The sequence below is a fragment of the Propithecus coquereli genome, unplaced genomic scaffold (assembly GCF_000956105.1).
Source record: "Propithecus coquereli isolate 6110/MARCELLA unplaced genomic scaffold, Pcoq_1.0 Scaffold6, whole genome shotgun sequence".
Classification (NCBI taxonomy): Eukaryota; Metazoa; Chordata; class Mammalia; order Primates; family Indriidae; genus Propithecus; species Propithecus coquereli.
Window position 1 is genome coordinate 12,997,672 of NW_012151951.1, and position 20,358 is coordinate 13,018,029.

General features: G+C 47.3%; 2 protein-coding genes across 2 annotated transcripts in view; both read left to right on the forward strand.

Annotated features, from left to right (window-relative positions):
* Window positions 1-5,381, forward strand: part of TTC12 (tetratricopeptide repeat domain 12) — a 49,872-nt gene extending 44,491 nt beyond the window's left edge. The window contains exons 19-22 of the mRNA XM_012659147.1: window positions 968-1,069; window positions 2,770-2,869; window positions 3,835-4,060; window positions 5,216-5,381. Coding sequence (XP_012514601.1) covers window positions 968-1,069; window positions 2,770-2,869; window positions 3,835-4,060; window positions 5,216-5,291 — 504 coding nt within the window. The 3' untranslated portion in view covers window positions 5,292-5,381. The remainder of the gene's footprint in view (window positions 1-967; window positions 1,070-2,769; window positions 2,870-3,834; window positions 4,061-5,215) is intronic.
* A 3,248-nt stretch (window positions 5,382-8,629) lies between these two features.
* The window catches only part of ANKK1 (ankyrin repeat and kinase domain containing 1), a 28,171-nt gene continuing 16,442 nt past the window's right edge, over window positions 8,630-20,358 (forward strand). Inside the window, 1 exon segment of the mRNA XM_012659144.1 lies at window positions 8,630-8,661. Coding sequence (XP_012514598.1) covers window positions 8,630-8,661 — 32 coding nt within the window.

The window sequence follows — 20,358 nt, forward strand, 5'->3', positions numbered from 1 at the left end:
ATGAGACAGGGTTGAAGAAACCTTCATGAGGGGGAACACAGCTGGGTGACAGCAGATTTGCCTACAGTACCCTGGAGAGGATCAAGACTTCGAAATACTAGGTACAACAGAGGGCAGTGGAATTGCGTTCAGCTAGCAGGCATCTATTCCATAGGCATAAAATCAGAACTTTTTTTTTCTCTAAAGAATTGAAAAACTGGAGAAAAGATTTTTCTTTCTAGTATTTAGGAGAGCCACCTCTCTACATGCCAGTCAACAACCTTCCCACAAATACAGCACTTCCAAACATGTTTTTATTTGCTTTTTTTCTTAAATGTGATTGAGCAGCTAAGGGTCACCAGACATTTCAGGAAAGCCATACACATAAATAGAAAAATGAAATTGACCCAAAAGAAATAGAGATGATATAGGAAATGAAAGAAAAAAAATAGTGACTATCATTTGTATCCTGAAAAAGATTCAAGATAATTATGTACATAAAATGGTACCAGCTTGCTATTTAAAACACAAAAAAGAATTAGGGCTGGGAAATAAAGTTAATGAAATCTCCCAGAAAGCAGAACAAAAAGAGATTCAGAAAGAGAAAGATGATCGAAAGGCAAAAACCACAGATCAATCCAGGACCTTGAGCATCTCCTAGTAAGTGTCCTGCTGCTATCAGAGCTCTGGGGAGAACCCCAGAAGAAGGCTTGCTTTCTCAGAGTTGGACTGGTTGATCCTATGTAAAGCTGAAATAATCTATTGGGGCCTTTGGGAGCCAAGAGGCAATGTTTACAGCCCTTTGACAGTTTTATTAAAGAGAACAGTGCTTTCTATTTATTACTCGGCCATTTTTTAAAAATCAGGATGCGTAATTTGCTTCCAGTACTAATGATTGCTTTTGCCTCACCAAACTCGTTGTTAACTTTTAAAGGTTGTCGGCATTTCTGAAAAGGACATTTAATCATCCTTTTTCTGCTTTACTCAGAGAGCTGCTGGTGTTCTGAGCCGGACCCTTTCTTCTTCTCTGAAAATCATCGAGGAGGCCCAGAGAGCAGGAGTGGTGAAGAAAATGATTAAATTCCTGAAGGTAAAATAACTTCCTTGGTGTTACACTTGGTTACAACCTCTTCATTTCCAGGAGTTTCCTATTTTGTGCAGGGAACAGAATTAAGGTCAGTTTTGGGTTTTTTGTTTTTTTTTTTTTAAATTAATGTGCCACTATTTCACCCCTGCTAGATTTTAAATTTTTTGGCTAGGCTGGGCGAGGTGGTTCACGCCTGTAATCCTAGCACTCTGGGAGGCCAAGGCGGGAGGATCATTTGAGCTCAGGAGTTCGAGACCACCCTGAGCAAGAGCGAGACCCCGTCTCTACTAAAAATAGAAAGAAATTGGCTGGACAACTAAAAATATATAGAAAAAATTAGCCGGGCATGATGGCACATGCCTGTAGTCCCAGCTACTCGGGAGGCTGAGGCAAAAGGATCGCTTGAGCCCAGGAGTTTGAGGTTGCTATGAGCTAGGCTGATGCCATGGCACTCTAGCCCAGGCAACAGAGCAAGACTCTGTCTCAAAAACAAATAAATAAATAAATAAATTTTTTGGCTAGAGAGTCTCTTCTGCCTGTCCACCCAAACAGTGTCCTGAACATCAACAAAAGATTGTTGAATAAATAAGTAAATTGTTCATTAGATACATCCATAATAACTGCTTCCCCCTCAAGCCTAACTTTAAAATCCATGGCCTCTGTCCTTGAAACAGATGGTTTGAGCGGCTTTCTACAAGGTTTCTCAGGCTCATTATTTTGCTCATGTTTTCCTACTCGTGATGCTTTATGCAGTTATCTGGAGAGTGTTGGCTGTAACCCCATTTACAAGATATATGGGCTGCAGAGTTCCCATGGGACCAAAGGATGCTGGGGTTTGCCCTCTGAAGTGAGTACAGTGGATCTAAGCGAGTCAGTACAACAGTTCACTAGACTCAACTGAAAGTGCGAGAGGAATTATTAGGCTGCCAGCTCTGGATCTACCTGTGATGTACATGCCCAGTGAGGTCCACTCACCCTTGCTAGTGCAGTGACACCACTGGTCTTACTCATAAAGGCCCAGGCTGAGTGGGGCAGGGAGCACGCTCTGGGGGCTGCTGCCGGGGCGGGGGTAATACTGAGGAGCAGCACAGCAGGTCTGAGTTTAGGCTGCCACTTGGATGACGACCGTCATTCACTCTGTACAAACTCTGCACACCCACCAAAGGCCGCTGATTGCATGCACACATGCGCAGCATGCATGCATATATGCACACATGCCTTTTAAAGACCCTGCACTGGGCAATGTTAAGGGTTAGGATTTGGCAGTTGTCACCTTTTAAGATGATCTGGGTTCCTGATGTTCTCCATGCAGGACTGTCAGCCCTAGCAAGTCAGCCCTGCTTCTCAAATGGTGACATGACACAGGAGGGCTTTTTCCTCCCCTTTTTGGAGGATCTGCCAGTCGTCAGCATCATTCTCTTCTCAGCCACTCACTCATAAAGCCTTCCAGAGGTAATTACTCAGGTGTATGTGACAGGCATACAATCCATGTCTGGGACGTGGGCTGTGTTAGAGAGGGCGTTAGTGACACTCCATCCCAGCAGGGACCAGGCCAGCTCACCAGGAAGCATGTGCCATTCTTGGTGGATTTCTCTTTGGACGTTTAGGAAGCCACTAGCATTGTCATAACTGCTCGCCATGGTTTCTGGTCACGAACAATCATAGTACTGATTTTCTGTTTCTAATTTCATTCTGAAATCTAGACAGGAGGCCACACTGCCTCACGTTACGCTATAAAGACACTAGCCATCTGCACTAATAGTCATCACGAAGCTCGGGAAGAAGTAATAAGACTGGATAAAAGTAAGTGACAATCTCCTTAAGCAAGCCCCCGTCCCAGGGGTTAATCCATCCTTGAAGCTGCAAAGGGAATCGTGGCCAAGGGGTGAGGAGGGACTTGGCAGTGATGCTGTTTAACCTCTCCCCAGACTTCAGCAGTGTTTACAGAACATGGCAGATTTCACCTCCAGATCTCAAAGCATTTAATTAGCCTTTCTGCCGCGCACAGGTACATGCCCGTGCTGGAGACCCAGCTGACAGGCAACTCAAAGATTACAGGGTCAAAGCTAGGAAACTCCTTCCTTTCACCAAGTTCAATGGAAATTGTTTCTAAGGCATTCTGTTTAAACCGACCTAGCACTGGTTTTCTTCCTTCACAGAGGGAGGAGAAAAAAAAAACAGAAACCACCTTCAGCCCTCAGCGAACAAGGGGAGTACCACAGTCTGAGCCTAGCTTTAGTCCGGTCACTTAAATCTGCTGTAGTGATTCGCAGCAGGGTTTGCGGCCGAGGCAGTCTGCTAACGTCCTTCTCACCACCCCCTCTGGAATACACAGAGGCGAATTAAGGGCCCTGCAGTGGAAGCAGGATCCTTTCTGCTGGATCCTGTTTCTTGCCCTGCAGGTACAGGATGCCAGCACGTTCTCCCCCGGGGGGTCTGTCAGGGGGACCTCTCGCCATGTTGGAGTGGAGAGGTTAAGAACGGGGACTTTTAAGAAGACAGACCCGTGTGGCACATAGTGTCCATTCACCTAACAACTGTGTTGTGCTGGGCACTGTTCCGGCCCCCTGAGATGCTTCAGAGACACAGCAAGGGGTCGAGGAGGTTCATAGCATTCAGCGAATGTTTGCTGAATGAGTGAGCAAACATGTCCTTCTACAGAGTTTCTGGGGAAGCTCTGCCGACACCTCTGAGCCCCTCGTGTCCTGTTGCCAGGCTCCTGTTGGGAGACTGGGAGGAACTGTTGCCGTTCTCTTCCTTCTCTGCAGAGCTTAGCATCTTGATGAAGCTGCTGCACTCAGAGGATGAGGTTCTGGTGGGCAACGCCGCCCTCTGCCTTGGTAACTGCATGGAGGTGCCCAACGTCGCGTCTTCCCTGCTGAAGACAGACCTCGTGCAGGTCTTGCTAAAGCTCTCAGGTGGCGATGCGAAGAATACGGCTGTGCAGCTGAACGCAGGCATCGCTCTAGGCAAGCTGTGCACGGCTGAGCCCAGGTATGCTGCGGCCACCGAGCCAGGCTGGCCGCTATGGGTCACATCTCAGAACGAGTGGCCGAGCCGAGGTGCTGTGTTTTGGCTGGGCCCGTGTGCTGTACAGAACTCTGTGGGTGACGCCCATGCCTCCTGTGCAGGCCCAGGCTGGGACCAGTAGCTGCTTCTCTGGAGGAGCCTTCCTGGAGGGAACCGGGGAGCTCTCGAGCTCCAGCCAAGGAGAGGGAACTGGCTTCTCTGACAGGGATTTGTTCCACGCACGAACTGCTGTTGTCGTCTGTCCTTCCCTGTTCTCCTCCGTTCCCCTGCATCCTTCCTCCCTTCTCTTTCTCCTCCTTCTTCCCCTCCCTCTCCCTCCATCTCCCCTTCTCTCTCCTTCCTCTCTCTTGTCTCTACTTTTCTAAAAACAGACCCCACTTAATTTTTGTTTTGCCTGGACCTAAACAAATGGAGGAATGTCCAGTGAGGGCTGCACGTTCGTGCCAGGGAGAACAGAGTGGAGAAGCAAAGTGAGCCCCCAGGGCACCAGGGCAGAGATCTTGCTCTAACTGCGTGTGCTTCTCTGCTGGCTCAGACTTCTGCTCTGCTCCTGTTCCGAGGCACTTAACCTCCTCTCCTGTGTGCTTCTGGCAGCTGCCCACCTGTGGCAGAGCGATGGGGCCCTGGCTTAGAAGAAGGGGTAGGCTTGGGGACGGGGTGAAAGATGTTCCCTCCCTTACACTACGCAGGCCTGTAACTCCTTCTCTGTAGCAGGAGACGGTTGGCCTAGACCATATCTAAGGTCCTTCCAAGTCTGTCTGACTGTTCAAATGGAAAGAATAGATAAAATCTTTCTTCCACAGAAAACAAGGCACATTAGCTAGGATGAGCTCAGAGTGGCCACCTGCTGGGGAGTTCCTGAGAGCAGGGTCCCATCTGAGCACCCTGAAACCACTGCCACCGCAGCGAGAGTGTTTTCAGTGTTCCGTGAGCTTCTCTGAGGGCCTCTCTTAACCTCGTGCTCTTTAGGGCCCCCAGTGCCACGACCACTTCCCCTTCCCACCCAGAGCGGCAGGACTGATGTTCCCAGCCAGCTATGTCTGAGAGGGGGCGGCTCTGGGCTCCAGAAGTCCGGACCATGGCGTTTATGTCCTGGATTGTGTGTTCTGGTTGTGACAGGTTTGCTGCTCAACTGAGAGAGCTTCATGGGATAGAAATTCTCAACTCTACGATGAAATACATCAATAATTCTTGAGAGACGTGGTGTCTGTGTGCATGTTTGCAAAAACACAACCGTACGCTATGGATTGTTCCTGTGCTAATAAAGGCCTTTTCAATATCCACTCCAGAATCAAGTCTTTATTTTCAGAGCGTTTGCCTGGTGGGTTTTCACTGGTGATGAGAGAGTGGGCATTCGGGTGATGCGTCTGGTGGGAACCGTGCCCTCGGCTTGCTCAGTGTCCATCGTCCCCTCCTCTGAATGTTCATTTCTGTTCTGTAGAAGCTGGAAACCAGCAAACAAAAAGCCACATTTCCCAAACCCTCTTGTAGCAATGGTTCTAGATGGGAACTGGTGGCCAATCTAATGCCACTTCCTGCCCCTTTTGCTATTTTCTGCTGGCCACGTGCTAGAAACATCAGATTCTTTGGCAACAGCACTGCAGCATCTGTTTTCCAGCTGCGGAGTGCCAAGGGAGAGTTGCAGCAGCACCGCTGGTGGCAGCTTCCTGGAGCCCAGCCTGCAGCTGTGGCGTGTGCTCTTGGATTCAGTGAGGGTGAGTGGTGGGCAGCGGCTCCCCTGTCAGGTGGCCTCTGTGCGGTCCTGGGAGTCGCTCCTGACACGCTCCTCCTGCCTATCTGATAGTGGTGGAAGTTCCCTGTGTTAGACTCTTCTCTGCTTCAAGTGCCACAGCAGGGGGTTCTATTTCCGCAGTGACTCCTTACTGACACAACCCACCGTACTCGCTCACCCATCTCCGGAGGCACTGCTTCCTCCCACTTGCCCCACGGCCACTCTAAACCAGGGTCACTTGTGGACTCTAAGTCCCTAAGTGAAAAGTCTAATAAGTGACACTACTCTTTGCCCTCTTGTTACAATAACGTGATCATTTTAGGGTAGGAGGCAGGATCTGCATGGTACGGTGAATGCCAAGAGTCCCAGACCGAAGATCCAAAGACTTTTGGTCCAACCCTGCTACGTGCCAACTGGGTGACTTTGGGCAAGTTGCTAAACCTCCGTGAGCTTTAGCGACTGCTTCTGGAGAAACTAAGATAATACCTGTCCAACCTCCCTGCTACATTGCTGAGAAGGTTAGATGAAGTTTCAGAGGTGAAGGCACTTTTGGAATTATAAAGCACCACACGAATATAAAGAGATTACCGGGCTCCATCTTGGCATTGAGGGCTTGGCTGTGATGTCAGTTGGGTTAAGTCTGAGGGATCTGGAGAAGGGTGAAGCTCATGTCCTTTAGGGAGTCAAAGCTGGCCATTTTCTGAAGCATGTAGGAAAGGAAACCCTCCTCCTCTAGGAAGTTTTTATTCACACCCAAAGAAATGGTTCTTCACAATGAGACAGCTGTTGGCTTAAATTAAGAATTTCGTTCCTGAAGTCAAGGTATATAAATGGCACTTTGTGGGGCTGGAATAAAATCAACATCCCTGAGCCCCTCACTCTGGGATCGGTGCGCCGTGTATGGCTGGAGTGAGCTCACTGGAGTACTCTGGGATGGCGTCTGGGTGGCAAGCAAGTGACAGGCCACAGTACAGAGACCAGGCCCTGCCCACTCAGTCTTGTCACACAAACAAACACCCTTCAAGAGGCTACTGAATTGCGAAGGGAGAATGACTTGATGCTAAACAGAGCACAGAGAAGAAAATTAGAGGCTGCAAAATGTGCTGTTTGCAGAGAGAATTCAGTGGAGCTTTAAAAATGGCAAGTCTGCCTGTGTACATAACCGACAGGCCTGTCTCCTTTGATTTGAAGTTTAGACCCCCCCACTTCTCCCACTCTGGATGCACTCCTCCTTCCTGGCTCTTGAAAATGGCTATTATAGGTGTAATCTCTTCCCCAAACAGTGGAGAATGTCAAATTATATTATTATCTTTGCTCCAAAGTGCCTGCCGAGAGCAGCAATCTTCTCTGCTTCGGAGGGGGTCTGCCGCACTTGAGGTGCTCCCCGCTTGCAGTTAGGAAGAGACATTTCACAGGCTAGTGTTCTCCGTCTCCAGTGTGGAGCCACCGCCCCCACCCCCCCAGTCTTGTAACCTCTGACACATGCTACCATGCAAGGCTTCCAGGCAGCGCAGAAAATACCAATGACATGTTTAAGAAGGACCTCATCTCCACATGCCAGGAGCCACTGGCGCCACCCTTGCCCCCCTCGGGGACAAGGTTTATTCTAGGAAAGCACAGACTGCTGATTCATCGGGCAAAGGAGCTGGGATTGTCCATCTGAAAGAGGATGTGGCTAAAATGGAACTCAATCACCATCCTGAAGCCACAGCAAAGGTGGTAGCATAGTCAACAGCTGTCCACTGCCTCCATAGATGATATGATGACAGCAGCTCTACTGGGCAGCAAGGTGGGGGTGAGGTTCAACGTCAGGAGGAAACGAGAAGAAGGGGCTGAGATGCTGCAACAGGTCAGGGTGCTACTGGAAGCACTTCTGTGAGGATCGGTTAGAACAAGAGCTTCTTGGTTTGGAAAGTTGGATGAAGGATAGTACTACCATACTACCAGGAATGTTCTGAGGCCAGAAGACATTTAATCCCATGTGACCTTTTTTTATTTTCTTTTTTTTAGCAAAAGGTCTCGTTTTCTAAATACCTTGAAAATAAGGGCTCTCCACAGGGCCCAGAAAGAGGAGCGAATAATCACAGGTAAAGAAAGCCCATTTAGAATTGACCCCCTTTCCCACTGTGAGAGGCTGTTGGTCCTCACAGGCTGGTGCCCTGCAGACCTGCAGAGCGGAAGGCTAATGTGTTGTGCATTTGCCCTGCGCTAGGCACTGTGTAAGTGCTTAAGATCCTCTCCGGGTAAGTCTCACAAAAACCCTATGAGGCAGGCAGTATTTTTACTTTCTGGGTAAAGGAGCTAAGATACAAAGATAATAGGTACTTCCTCACCCAGGACCACATAGACAGTAAGCAGAGGAGCCAGAATTAGACCTTGGCTGTGTTCTTAACTCCTTCTGTGCGTAAAACATTCCTCCGCTTACTAAATGTGGTCTGTGGAAAAGTCATCTAATTCCTCTGAGCCTCAGTTTCCTGTCTGTAAAATGGGAATGCCAACCCCTATCTCACATCCTGTGGTTTGGATATAACATACATGAAGTTTCTCGCATAGGTAACTGGCAAATGGAAGGCATTGACTTAATAGTGGTGACTATTAATTTTAAACCAGAAATTACCATCAGTTCATTATTTGCACCCTCCTGCCCTCCCACCTTTGTGATCCTCCTAGGTCTTCTGTCTCTCAGAGGGCAAGCAGGTATTTGGCTGTGCTTACTTTCCCTCTCTCCTGTGAGGGTGGCAACCATCAGGATCCCCCAAGCCCCCGCTGCTGGCCTGCAGCCTGCCTTCTTAATTACCGCCATGGCCGCAGGGCCTGAGGGTGCCAGTCCTGGGTGGGATGGGGTGCTGGGCACACTCAGGGCTCAGGGATGGGATGACAGCGCTCCTTGCCAGGAGTCAGCTGACTGGGCCCTGTCAGGGCCTGGTGCTGGGCTGCATTTAGATCAGCAGGACCCAGGGTGAAGTGAAAAGGGCCAGGATCAATGCCCAGATCCCCTCCCCAAACAGATGCGCCTCTGTTACGTGCTGTTTGTCCTCAGTTTAAAATCAAGAAAACCTGTTGATTGCAACGACTCACTCCAACCACATGTTCACCAGGTTATCATTAGTTCTTTCCTCCTCAAGCCCCAGAGCTGTGTGCCCTACCCTCCCAGATCACCTGGAAAGAGGGTGGCTGAGCCCAGTGGGACATCAGGCTAACCCGTCACCTCCTCCTCTGGCAGCTTTCAGCCCTAGGCAGCTGCATGCCAGCCAAGCACTGAGCTTCTGTGACCTGAAGCCGCTGGATGACTTATTTCTTTTTAACAAGACCTTTAATTTAATTTTAGTTTCAAAAAAGCAAAATGAAGAATGAGTGATCCCTGGAGATATTCTGCCCCTTGGTCTCATTTTGCCCTGGGGCTTGATCAGGCTTCTCTGTTTGCTCCAGGGCTCAGCCCCGGCAGCCTTAGGGGGAGCCGCTGGGTACCCGCAGGACAGAGGGAGCAGCGGGCTGTCGGTCAGCTCCGCCAGCCACGCCCAGCCTCAGATCTCCCCAGTTCTGGAGGTGGCTCCTGTCTGCCGGGTGTGCCAGTTCTGCTCAGCCTGAGCACCTCCCCGCTGTCACATGCCTGTCTCCAACTTCACATTTGTGCTTCTAATCTTCAGCAGCTCCCCCGAGTCACAAGCACACACACGCCCATGCAGAGTTCACCTCTCTGCCGCTAGGAGATGAGTTTTCACGTAAAAATGGGTGTGTTAACGCACAATGGGGATTTAGGATAGAAATAAAAGGCATGACAAGATAGTGAGAATTATTGGAACAGGTGGCTAGAGAAAAGGCTCCTAGAATGTCCAAGCTGAGAATTATTCAGGGATCCTCTAATTCAGTACAGACCCTCTGTATCCTAGGGAGATTAGTTCCAGGACCCCCTCGGATACCAAACTCCAGCAAGGCACACGTCCTATCCATAAAATGCATATTATTTGTATATAGCCAATGCACATCCTCCTATATAGGTTATTAATAAATCATTTCTAGATTATTTATAATATCTACTATAATATAAACGCTATGTAAATAGTTGTTATACTTTATTTTTAGAATTTGTATCATTTTTTTATTGTTGTATTGGTATTTGTATTTCTTGTTCAAATATTTTTCAATGCTCAAGTGGTCGAATCCATGAATTTGAAACCCACAATACAGAGGGTGGAATGTATCTGCTTTATTGGAATTCATCTGATTTCATTTGCTAAATACAATTGACTGCTCCAAAATGTCTAGCCCCCACCCCCTCATTTTATAAATAAAGAAACCGAGACTTAGAAAGGCCAGGTGAGCTATCTTCAATGCCCTTGCCCTTGTTCAAGAACCCTCTGAACTAAAGGTCCAGGGTAAGGCAGGGGTGCAAGGAGATGCTGGGAGGCAGTGAGCTCAGTGTGGAGCGTTAGCACTGAGAGCCCAGCGCTACCTCACCTGAGTTCGTAGCCCCAGGGAGTTGCTTAGCCCTTGATTGCCTTGTCTATAGAAGCGGGGTGGAGAGGTATGATACCCACGTCACGGCTTTGTCGTGAGGCTTACATGAGATTTCTGTAAAGCTCTCAGCCCCAAGCTTGGCGCACAGTAAGCCCTGAGGCAATGGGAGCTCCCGTTGTCATTATATTAATACTGTCGCAGATGCCCCCAAGCCTGGCCATCCCTGTGTGCTCTTTTCTGAAATTCTTAAACATTAGGACTTTCATCAGGGTTCCCATGGGATAGAGAAGTGGGCAGAAGTGGAGGTCTGGGCTGGTAAGGAGGACTGGTGGGGGCCAGGGCAGGACGGGGCAGGGAGACCATGAAGAAGGGAGACGCTCACTCAATGTATTAGATGATGCTGAACTCTGCACTACATTATCAATAACAGGGAAAATGAGAAACGGGCGCTGGATTTGGTTAACTTGAATTATTGCAACAGCCTCCTTGCTGATCTCCCTGTCTCACTCCACCTTCTAAGCCATTGTGCACACTGCAGCCAGAATAATCCTCTTAAACAGCACTTTCATTACGATGCGCCCCTTCTCAGGCACCTTCGCACAATTGTCTACACTAGATAAAGGGCAAACTCCTTTGCTTGGTGTGTGTGCGTGTGTGCTGTGTGTGTGTGTGTACATGATGTGTGTGCATGTCTGTAGGGAGTTATGACCACAGAGCTCTTTTAATTTTCTTAAGTTTTACTGATACAGCGCTCACATTATTTCACTTAAACTACTGTAAGAGGTATGCACATTCCTTACACTGCATATGAGTAAAAGCTATGATTCATAAGTTTTAGGTATGATTTAAAATTAGCATAGCTATTTTTATTACCCCTCAAATTATTTTTCCTAATAAATAACAATGAAAAAATTCTACATGGCCTTTGCACATAACCCATCCAGCGTAACCGCGCTGAGCCTTAGAGTAGGCTTGGTTTTAGGGTCATGTTCTGGTTCCCACTTAGGCCAGCCAATCTTGGCATCAACACTGGGTCCCATGTCCTTGTGCTTCACTGTGGTGTTCCAGCACCTCAGGGAAGCCTGACTGATATTCGTGCAAGGATGGCTCCCCCAGGCCCTCTCTGAGGCCAAGGGGTGTCTGCGTATGTTCCACTCAATGCCCATCCCCTTCTCTTACTGTGGTTGTCCCCACTCAAAAGACCTCCTCCTTTCCTCTCTTTAAACCTTACACATCCAGGAAGCCCCAACATAATAAAAATGACAAATACCTTTTGTTAAATACTTAGCAGGTTTCAGATTCTATCTAATGCCATGGACACTATTATTGTTTTCCCTTTACAGATTAGGAAACTGAGGCACAAAGAGGTTAAGCAATGTAGTCCCTCCAACCGTGAGCCTCTCCATCCCTCATGGAGCCCTCTCCAGCACACACTATTCATCCTTTCTCGAATTTCCTGTCTTGTACTGAACTTTTAAATATTCATTGTTACGAAATTCTTTTCTGTGTATTTTTTCTCTCCAATTAGAATTTAAATTCTTTAAGGACCTGGAGGATTTCTTCTTCTGTGAGAAGTCTCAGGGACAAAAAAAAGAGAATTAGACATAGACAGAAAGGGTTTAATAACCTTACTCTGAGGATGTGTCACTCTGGAAGGTATGACCTTGAGTTTGTGGTTGGCCTGTCCTCAAGAGCATGTGGATGAGTCACCAATAGCGAGAGTGGCTTCCCTTCCTCTTGTGGTATTACCTCCTTTGGCTCCCAGATCCACAGATAGACACCACAATTTTCCCTGTCAATATCCCTTGACACGGAAGGGGATGGTCCCCCATTATGCTGCCTCTGAGCAAATGTAGGCCAAAGGCCACCCTTCAAAGGTCCCAGAGAATCCTGATGTTTTAGGCCAAGCCTCAGCCCTGCAGTGTGTCTCTTGTCCATGAGAATAATAGCCTCATGCAGGGAAGCGCTTTTAACTTCTTCAAAGGCCTTTCATGTCAGCGATCTCATTTCATCTGTGCGATGTCCCTGTGAGGTAGGTATTATTATTATTACCCATTTGAAGCTAAGGGAAGAGAGGCCCAGAGATTCAATTTCTTGTCCATAATTTCCTGAGGAAATCATAGCTGAACCAGTACCCCAATCCAGCCTTTACCTTGAACCTCATTGCCTGCTGCCCAGCCGTGTCTCTCCTCTCATTAATTTTCTGGTCCAAGCTACAGCACAGTCAACTAGCTAGTTCTTTTCATTTGCTTCCTGAGCATGAAGGGGAAAATGAAACTCTAACCCCTTTAAGGTTTTATCAGAAAGCCTTGCTAATCCATCCGCAGTCTGTTAGATAACAGCTTAAATCTCCACTGCAAAGGATTACCTTCCCATCTGATCGGGCACAACACATTAGAGGAGGCGTAGGGTGGGTACGGGCATGTGGAGGCCACGGTGCTTTCTCTGCAAAAATGGAGATGCTCAGATTTCCACACATGCTGTCCTCCTTCAGATGGGCAGGGAGCCCAGCGTCTGCATGTACACCAAGTGGCTCCTCGGCCAAGGTTACGTAAATGACACCATGTGCCTCAAAAGCTCCTCGTTCATTCATTCAATAAATCGTTACCAAGCACCCACTGTGTGCCAAGCACCGTGCTGGATAGTACAAAAGGACTTTGGATAAAATGAGTCCTATTTTTGCATCCACTTCTGTTATAATTATAGCAGGGCATTATCAAGGTGAAAACAAATCAGACACAAGCAAAAACGCCCCTTGGTGCTGTCAGGGTCATAACCCCTGATCCCTGTACACCTCACGTCAGGTATTGCAAAAACATCCACTGAGGGTACAGGGAAGGGGCCTGGCTGGCCTGGAAGGTTCTCCAAACCCCAGCCCTTGGACTTCACTCCAAAGCCCTGGCATGGCAGGGTCAGGCAAAGGGAAGCTTGGAGTCTTCAGACTCTGTCAGTCTGCTGTCAGTATTACAGCTGTTTATAAATGAAGGGATCTTGGCTGATGAAACAATTCTCTCCTATGTGGTCCTTATTTCTCTTAGCTTGGGCTGTGACTTTTTCTCCCAAGGGCAGGTTGGAAATACATCAAGAGAAAGTTGGTCTGCCCTGTGTACCCAGTCAGGAGGAGGGGTGACCCCCTCTGAGCACCAGTGAACAACCTCTGACAACTAGAGCTGGGTGGACCTGGCCTCATCTTTCCTTAAATATTTGCTTGGGGCACCCTCCTCCATTAAAGTAGGATCAGTTTGCGGTCCCTAGTTCTGGTTGGACCATGCCTCCTAGGAGCTGGATCATTAAAAGAGCAACAAAGAAATGCATGCTTTTGGTTTGTCTCTCAGAACGAGTGGAATCATACAAAATTCAGGTCAGGAATTGAAGTAGGAATGCTGTTTTTGAAACGAGAATATTCAAAATAGCTGGTTGTTTACTGCTGTAACTAAAGTCAATGAGAAAAGAAAATCAGCAGTGGGAGGCTAGAAGAGGTGGCCCCACAGTGGTTTCTTTCTGCAGGCATTCTGGAACCAGCATGCACCAAGAGTTGGGGGCCCAGCTTTGCCCTAGCCAAGTTTATGACCTCAGACAATCAGCTCACTTCTTTGGACCTGCGCCTTTGACTTGCTATGTCTGCTAATGACACCTCCATAATTTGCATTGGTTCTGATCAGTGATGTGATCAAGGAACCACGCCTCCTCCGTGCTTAGAGGAACTTAGGTGGAACTGATTCACACCCGGGTCCCAGGGTGAGCAGGGAATCCAGGCCCAGCCAATCATGGCATTGTACGTCCCTTTCATCACAGTGATTGGGTCAGAGAAGGTCATGTGACCTGAAGAGGGCCAATCAGAGCTCAGCCTAGATTTTTGCCAGGGCAAAGGGGAGAGGAACTCTTTCCCACAGAGGTTGCTCGGAAGAGAGGATGTGAGTGTGGAGCTGTGGTGGCGATTTTACCATTTTGTGGAAGGCTTCGCCAAGAATGGACGCCACATAGGGGAAAGCAGAACCAAGAGGTGGAGTTAACGAGAGCCCATTGTTGTTTGCGCCCTCGGATCCACCTGTGCCTGAGGCTGTCCTCCGGCTTGCCAGTTACGTGGGATAATAAATCTCCTTTTGCTGCAGCTAGTTTGAGTTGTCACTGTTACTACAAGAGCCCTTAGCAATACCCCCTCTTCCTGATTCTCCTTGTCCTTTTATCTTGCCTAAGTTCTATTTACCCTGTGTGAAAGTTGCAGATTCCAGGATGAAATCACTTTTCTCAGACCCAAACTGGAGCGGGAAGGCACGGAGGGGAGGAGCTCGTGCTCTCGTGTCTGACGTAAGGCTGTCCCGAGGACTTCCTAAAGTAACCCCACAGGAAATCCCTCTATGTCCTTCGCGCATCTCATGCTCGCCACGACCCATGTTTTGCACGTATGCACATTATTTCTATGACCACGTTTATTACTAGATGTTCTTTAGCACTGCAGCAATTCAGATAAGATGCCCGCGAAAGAACACTTGCCCAGTGTCGGCATCTCCACGGATGAACTGATGCCAGCTCCACCTTTGAGGCCCCCGAAGCAACGAACTCTGTTTCCGAGCAGCTCATGTGAACTCCTTTGTGCCAATAAATGCTTCCCTCACCTTCATTTCTTCGGGTGCAGCTGTGATTTGCAATATCTGTGCCCCCCAGATTATTATCCTCTTTGCTTACTCTCAAATACACTCACTAAATTAGGAGATATATTTCCCTGATGTCTTTTTATAGGCTGAGCCTTAAAGTATCCGCTTAAATGTTAAGTGCTCCTGCCCTATTTTCCCAGCTCCTTTCCTTCCCCAACATAGTATCTTAATAGATACAAATTATTCTAACACATGACTTACTTATCACGATATATTATTTATTGTTTGCATTCGGCCCCCTTTTCCCACTAGAATGGGAACTCCATAATTGTTGTTGGTTCTGATCAATGATGTGATCAAGTACCTAGAAAAACACTGATTACATAATAGGTGCTCGATAAATGTGGGTTGCTTGAATGGTGAAATTTAGCAAGGGAAGCCATTAAGGGACTCTCACCAGGGCCAGCCTGAGGTGAAGTCTGGTTACTCTAACCCACTTGAAACTCTCCAAGCCTCCCCACCCTTTACTGGTGGTAATGATTTAGGCTAAAATACTGCAATGAATAATAGCTCCTGTTTATTAGTTTCCACTACGTTCCAGGCACTGGGAGATGTGCTGGGCACACACAGATGGATAAGATAGTATCTTCTCCCAAGGAGTTCCTAGTCAAGAGAGAGGAGATGGACACGCTAGAGAAGCTCACACCATTGGGCTTGGCACAATGTTTGTGATACAGGGATAGGGCATCTGGTGCAGCGAGGAACACTGGGCTAGGAGAAGTCTGCCTGAAAGAGGTGGTATCTGAGCTGTCCCTCTCCTACATTGGAAGGAGGTCATGGCAAAGATGGGTGTGGGTTGTGGGCAGGGAGAGAAATGGGGAGAAATGAGTGAAACTCAGACTACACCAAAGGCTGGGGCAGGAAAATGTGTTCTTATTCCCTCCACTTTTCTTGCCTGGACTGACCCGAAGACATCTCCATGAGTTCCCTCATTCATTCTTGGCCTCATTCTCCCTCACCTAGCCAAGTGGATGGGGGTCTTCTACTCTTTTGGGTTTCAAGACAAAAAGACTCATAGCCTCCTTTGAGTATCTGTTCTCACATCATTCAATGCCGTTATCTGGAAATACCTATAGGCTCTTATTTAAACCGGTCTTGGTTTCTATGAAATGCCAACACTTGCACTCTGTGCCTAGCACTAGCCACTGCCCCCCACTGTATACCTGGAAAGGGAATGATGCTTCGGTTCTCACCCTCAATAACTCCCCTCCTCCCCTCCAAATTGCTTCTGATTCAGTGTTCCCAGGGCCAACGATCAATTCCTTTCTCTTCTAAGTCATCCTGAGTAATTCCTCCAGAAGAGAGAGGGTAGCTCAGAGCAAGATGCAATCTGAAGGGCACTCTTTTCCCAGCCCGAAACTCCACCTGCTTGGCACTCCCGTGCCAAGTTTCCATACTCAGATGCAAGTTTACCAGCACATATCTAGTTTCCCTTTTGCTAGTGAAAAGGAGCTCAGCAGGCCCAAGGACACATTGCTTTCTTTCCTGTCAAACCTGAAGAGACAAAGAGACATTTATTTCTACTGCATCTGAGTAGTCTTGAAGTTTCTCCACAAGCCAAATTTGATTGAGCTAGTACCGACCGGCACAGCTTCCAAAGATATCTTTTAGCTGCAGCATAATATTAATGAGCGTAATATTAATATTAGTCAAAGCTCCACCTCTTCGGTAGCAGCTCACTCACCCTCTCTTTTCTCTTCCTACCAGGTTGAAGGAGAATGGGGAGTGTCTCTGAATCTCCACAGCTGATTTATGCCCCAGGAGGGGCATAAGATGTCACATGATGTCAGGAGGTCCTATTGTTTGGTTTGACATCATGTGGCAACCCCCCCCCCCATATACACACACACTGGATGAGCCTCACAGTCTGAGGGTCCCATATTTGATTTTATCAAGGCTGTTCCAGCCATTGGTAAGAGTGATGTACCTTGGCAAGAGGCAAGCCAGGTTCAAGTATTGGGCCATCTAATTGCCAACTACATGACCCTAGGCTCCTCTAAACCTACAAAAATGGATGTAACAATAGTACCCACTGCAGGGGGGTGGTTGGGCCTTTGGGAGGGAGTGTCTGGCACAAAGCAGAGGCTCACTACCAAGCCCCTCAAGCCTCACTATCAATTTGCTCTTATTCATCAGAAAAGTCCTTTACTTGGAAAACTGTATTTATAAAAACCTGCACAAAGCATCATAAATGATCATAAGGAATCTAACTGGAAGAAGGTAGTGGGGACGGGAGTCTCGGAGGGGTCTCTCCCAGGACAATCCTCCTAGGGGCCTCAGCGGCCTGGCCCCAGGGTATAGGTAGGAGAAAATGATAAAGGAAGTTCACAGTTTCTCAGCTACAACATGACTCAGAACCTACTCAGACTGCAGAAGTCTCTGGAAAGAGGCCAGAAGTCAGCCTCCACCTGCTGGATTTCACGTTCCTATTCACTCACTCATTCATTCATTCATTCATTCCTTCATCAAATATTTAGTGAGCTCCCTCCTGCACGGCAAACACTGAGGATGCAACAGTAAACAGAATTCCCATCCAGGAGTGCACGTTCTACTAGTCCATTTGGGTTTTTTGACTTTTAAGAATCATATTCTTCCCAACCACCTATACCAAATGATGAAAAAGAAACCTTCTGACCAATCTTCCAACACTAAAAGAGAAAGAGAGGAAGGAAGGAGGACCTTTACTAAACAGTAAAGAAAATGGAAAAAAGAAACCAAGTACAAGAAGCACGACACCAGTCACCATTTAGAAGTCCTTTTCTTCTTCTACAGAGCCAGCAAGCTTTCAGAGCTTCTAAGAAAGCCACCTTTTAGTGCTTAGGCCCCTAGTCACAGCTCTCCCTCGCTCATGCCCACCCAAGTTGGGCTCAGAGGGGAGGAGGAGGGTAGATTTATCCCCAGATCAGAAAGGTTGGCGTAAGGAGAGCGTTTCCCCTTTACAGTCCTGCTAACAGGAGGGTCAAGGTTACTTTCTCTCGTCTCCCTGCATGACTCTTTGTTAAATGAAAAAGGATTGTATTTAAAACTCACAATCTCTTCAAAACTAAAGAAGGTACTGCCCATGACCCCTTGGATGTGCTCTGAGGCTGCTAAGGCCCAGTGTTAGCCCGATGCTATGCCAAGGTCATGGCCATAGCCATGTATTTCTCCTAGGCTGCTGGAGGTAACAGGATTCTTGGAACATTTGTTTCTTGTTTCTATGCAGACCTAACCCAGGGCCACAAACACCCAAAACCACAAAGAACCTGTGGCCATAATTTTGACAATGAGAACTGTGGTGCCTGAGACTCAGGGCTTCAATTTTTGGCTTTTCTTTGACATCAAGATGATAGTTTTAATCAAAAAGCCCTTCAAAGGGAGAAACTGATTTGCATATTAAGGGGAAAAAAATCTATGTCCTGTCAACTCCAGAAATATTCTTACAACATTCTTCGTTTGCCCTGATCTCACTCCTGCTTCCACTCTCCCCCTTGATCCTGAGAGGGACTATTTTTCTGCAGTAGTCAGTGACAATTCCACCTGCTTGGGCAGAATCAAAGCCAGCTCACTTCTACACTGGGCACCGCCCAGCTGGGTGCTTCAGACTGGCAGCACCAGGCTACTGGGGACATCTAGCCTCCTGTGGGCCCAGTGGAGCAAACCTGGCACCCCTGGCTTTGGAGCCCCCTGGTCTGCGTCCCGGCACACCTCAACCGTTTCGACTGCTGGCACACGATGCCCTGAGCCTCCGTGAGCACGCCGCACAGACAGGGCCCCTGAAATGGTTTGGAGAATGGCACGTTGGATCTTTCTTCTGGCTTTTTCTAAGTGACTATTACAAATTAGGTGTAATTCTGGCCTTATCAGTGGGTTCCAGCTTATGTGATCAAATCGCCTGGGTGAGAATATTGACTCTTAGAGGGAATTAGGTGGCTTCCTGCCACTGTCCTCTCCCTCCTCAGACATTTCACAGAGTGGCGCTCCTCTTCCTCCTCCTCCTTCGTGTCCCCAGGGGCCAGGTGTGCTCCTCAAGGCTTTCCGTGGTCAGTGTTAGATTATCCCCTTTCTCCTATCATGGGAATATTTGGCTTCTGAGAATATAACATTACCTGGTAATAAGAACAAGAACAAGAAGTAGAAGGGGGAGGAAGGGGAGGAGGAGAAGGAGGAGAAGAAAGGGGGTTTTATGTGCATTTTTTAAAATGTTCTGTTTTGAGATAATTGTAGATAAGCACACAATTTTAAGAAATAAGGCAGAGATCCCTTACACCCTCAGCCAGTTTCCCCCAGAGGTAGCTGTTATGTAACTGTAGCACAATATCACAACCAGGAAACTGACAGCATACAATCCGTGGACCTTACTCAGATTCCATCAGTTTTACCTGCATTCATCTGTGTGTGTGTGTGTGTGCATGGGTGTTAAGTTTGATGCAATTTTATCACATGCGTTTCTTCATGGGACCATCCCACCGTCAGGATACAGAACAGATTCATCACAAGGATCCCTTGCACTAACATTGTATAGCTACACCTGCCTCCCTCTCTTCCCCAACACCTCTGACAACCACTAATCTGTTCTCCCTAAAATTTTGTCATTTCAAGAATTTAATATAAATAAAACAATTTTTTTCACTCAGTATAATTTCTGGAGATTCACCCAACTTGCTGTGTATATCAATAGTTGCTGAGTAGTGTTCCATGGTATGTGCCTGCCATGGTGTGTTCAACCATCCACGGGCTGAAGGACACCTAGATTGTAGCTATTACAAATAAAGCTGTAATAAGCATTCCTAAGAGTGCAAATGCTGCGTTGTATGGTGATTGTATGTTTCGTCTCATAAGAAGCTTTCAAACTGTTTCCTAGGGTGGCCGTACCATTTCACATTCCCACCAGCACTATATCATGATCCAATTTCTCTACATCCTCATCGGCATTTGGTGTTGTCACTATTTTTTAATTTTAATTTTTAGCCATTCTGATAGGTGGTTGATGATATCTCATTGTGGTTTCAATTTGCAAATTTGCTTAATGGGTAAGTGTATTAAACATCTTTTCACACGCTAATTTGCCTTCTCCATATCCTCTTCAGTGAAATGTCTGTTCACGTCTTTTCTTCATCTTCTAATTGGATGCTTTTTTTTTTTTTAACCATTGAGTTTGAAGACCTTTTTATATACTCTTGGAACTAGAGTCAATCACGTACTTTACAGATATTTTCTCTGTAGTTTTCTTTTCATCTTCCTCACCAGGTCTTTCACAGAGTGAGAGTTTTTCATTTTGATGAAATCCAGTTTATCAATTTCCCCTTTCATGGACTGTGCTTGTGGTGCTAAGCCTAAGAACCTACTGTCTCACCCTAGGCCCAGAATATTTTCTTCCTTTTTTTTTTCTAAAAGTTTTATAGTTTTATATTTTATGTTTAAGCCTATGATTCATT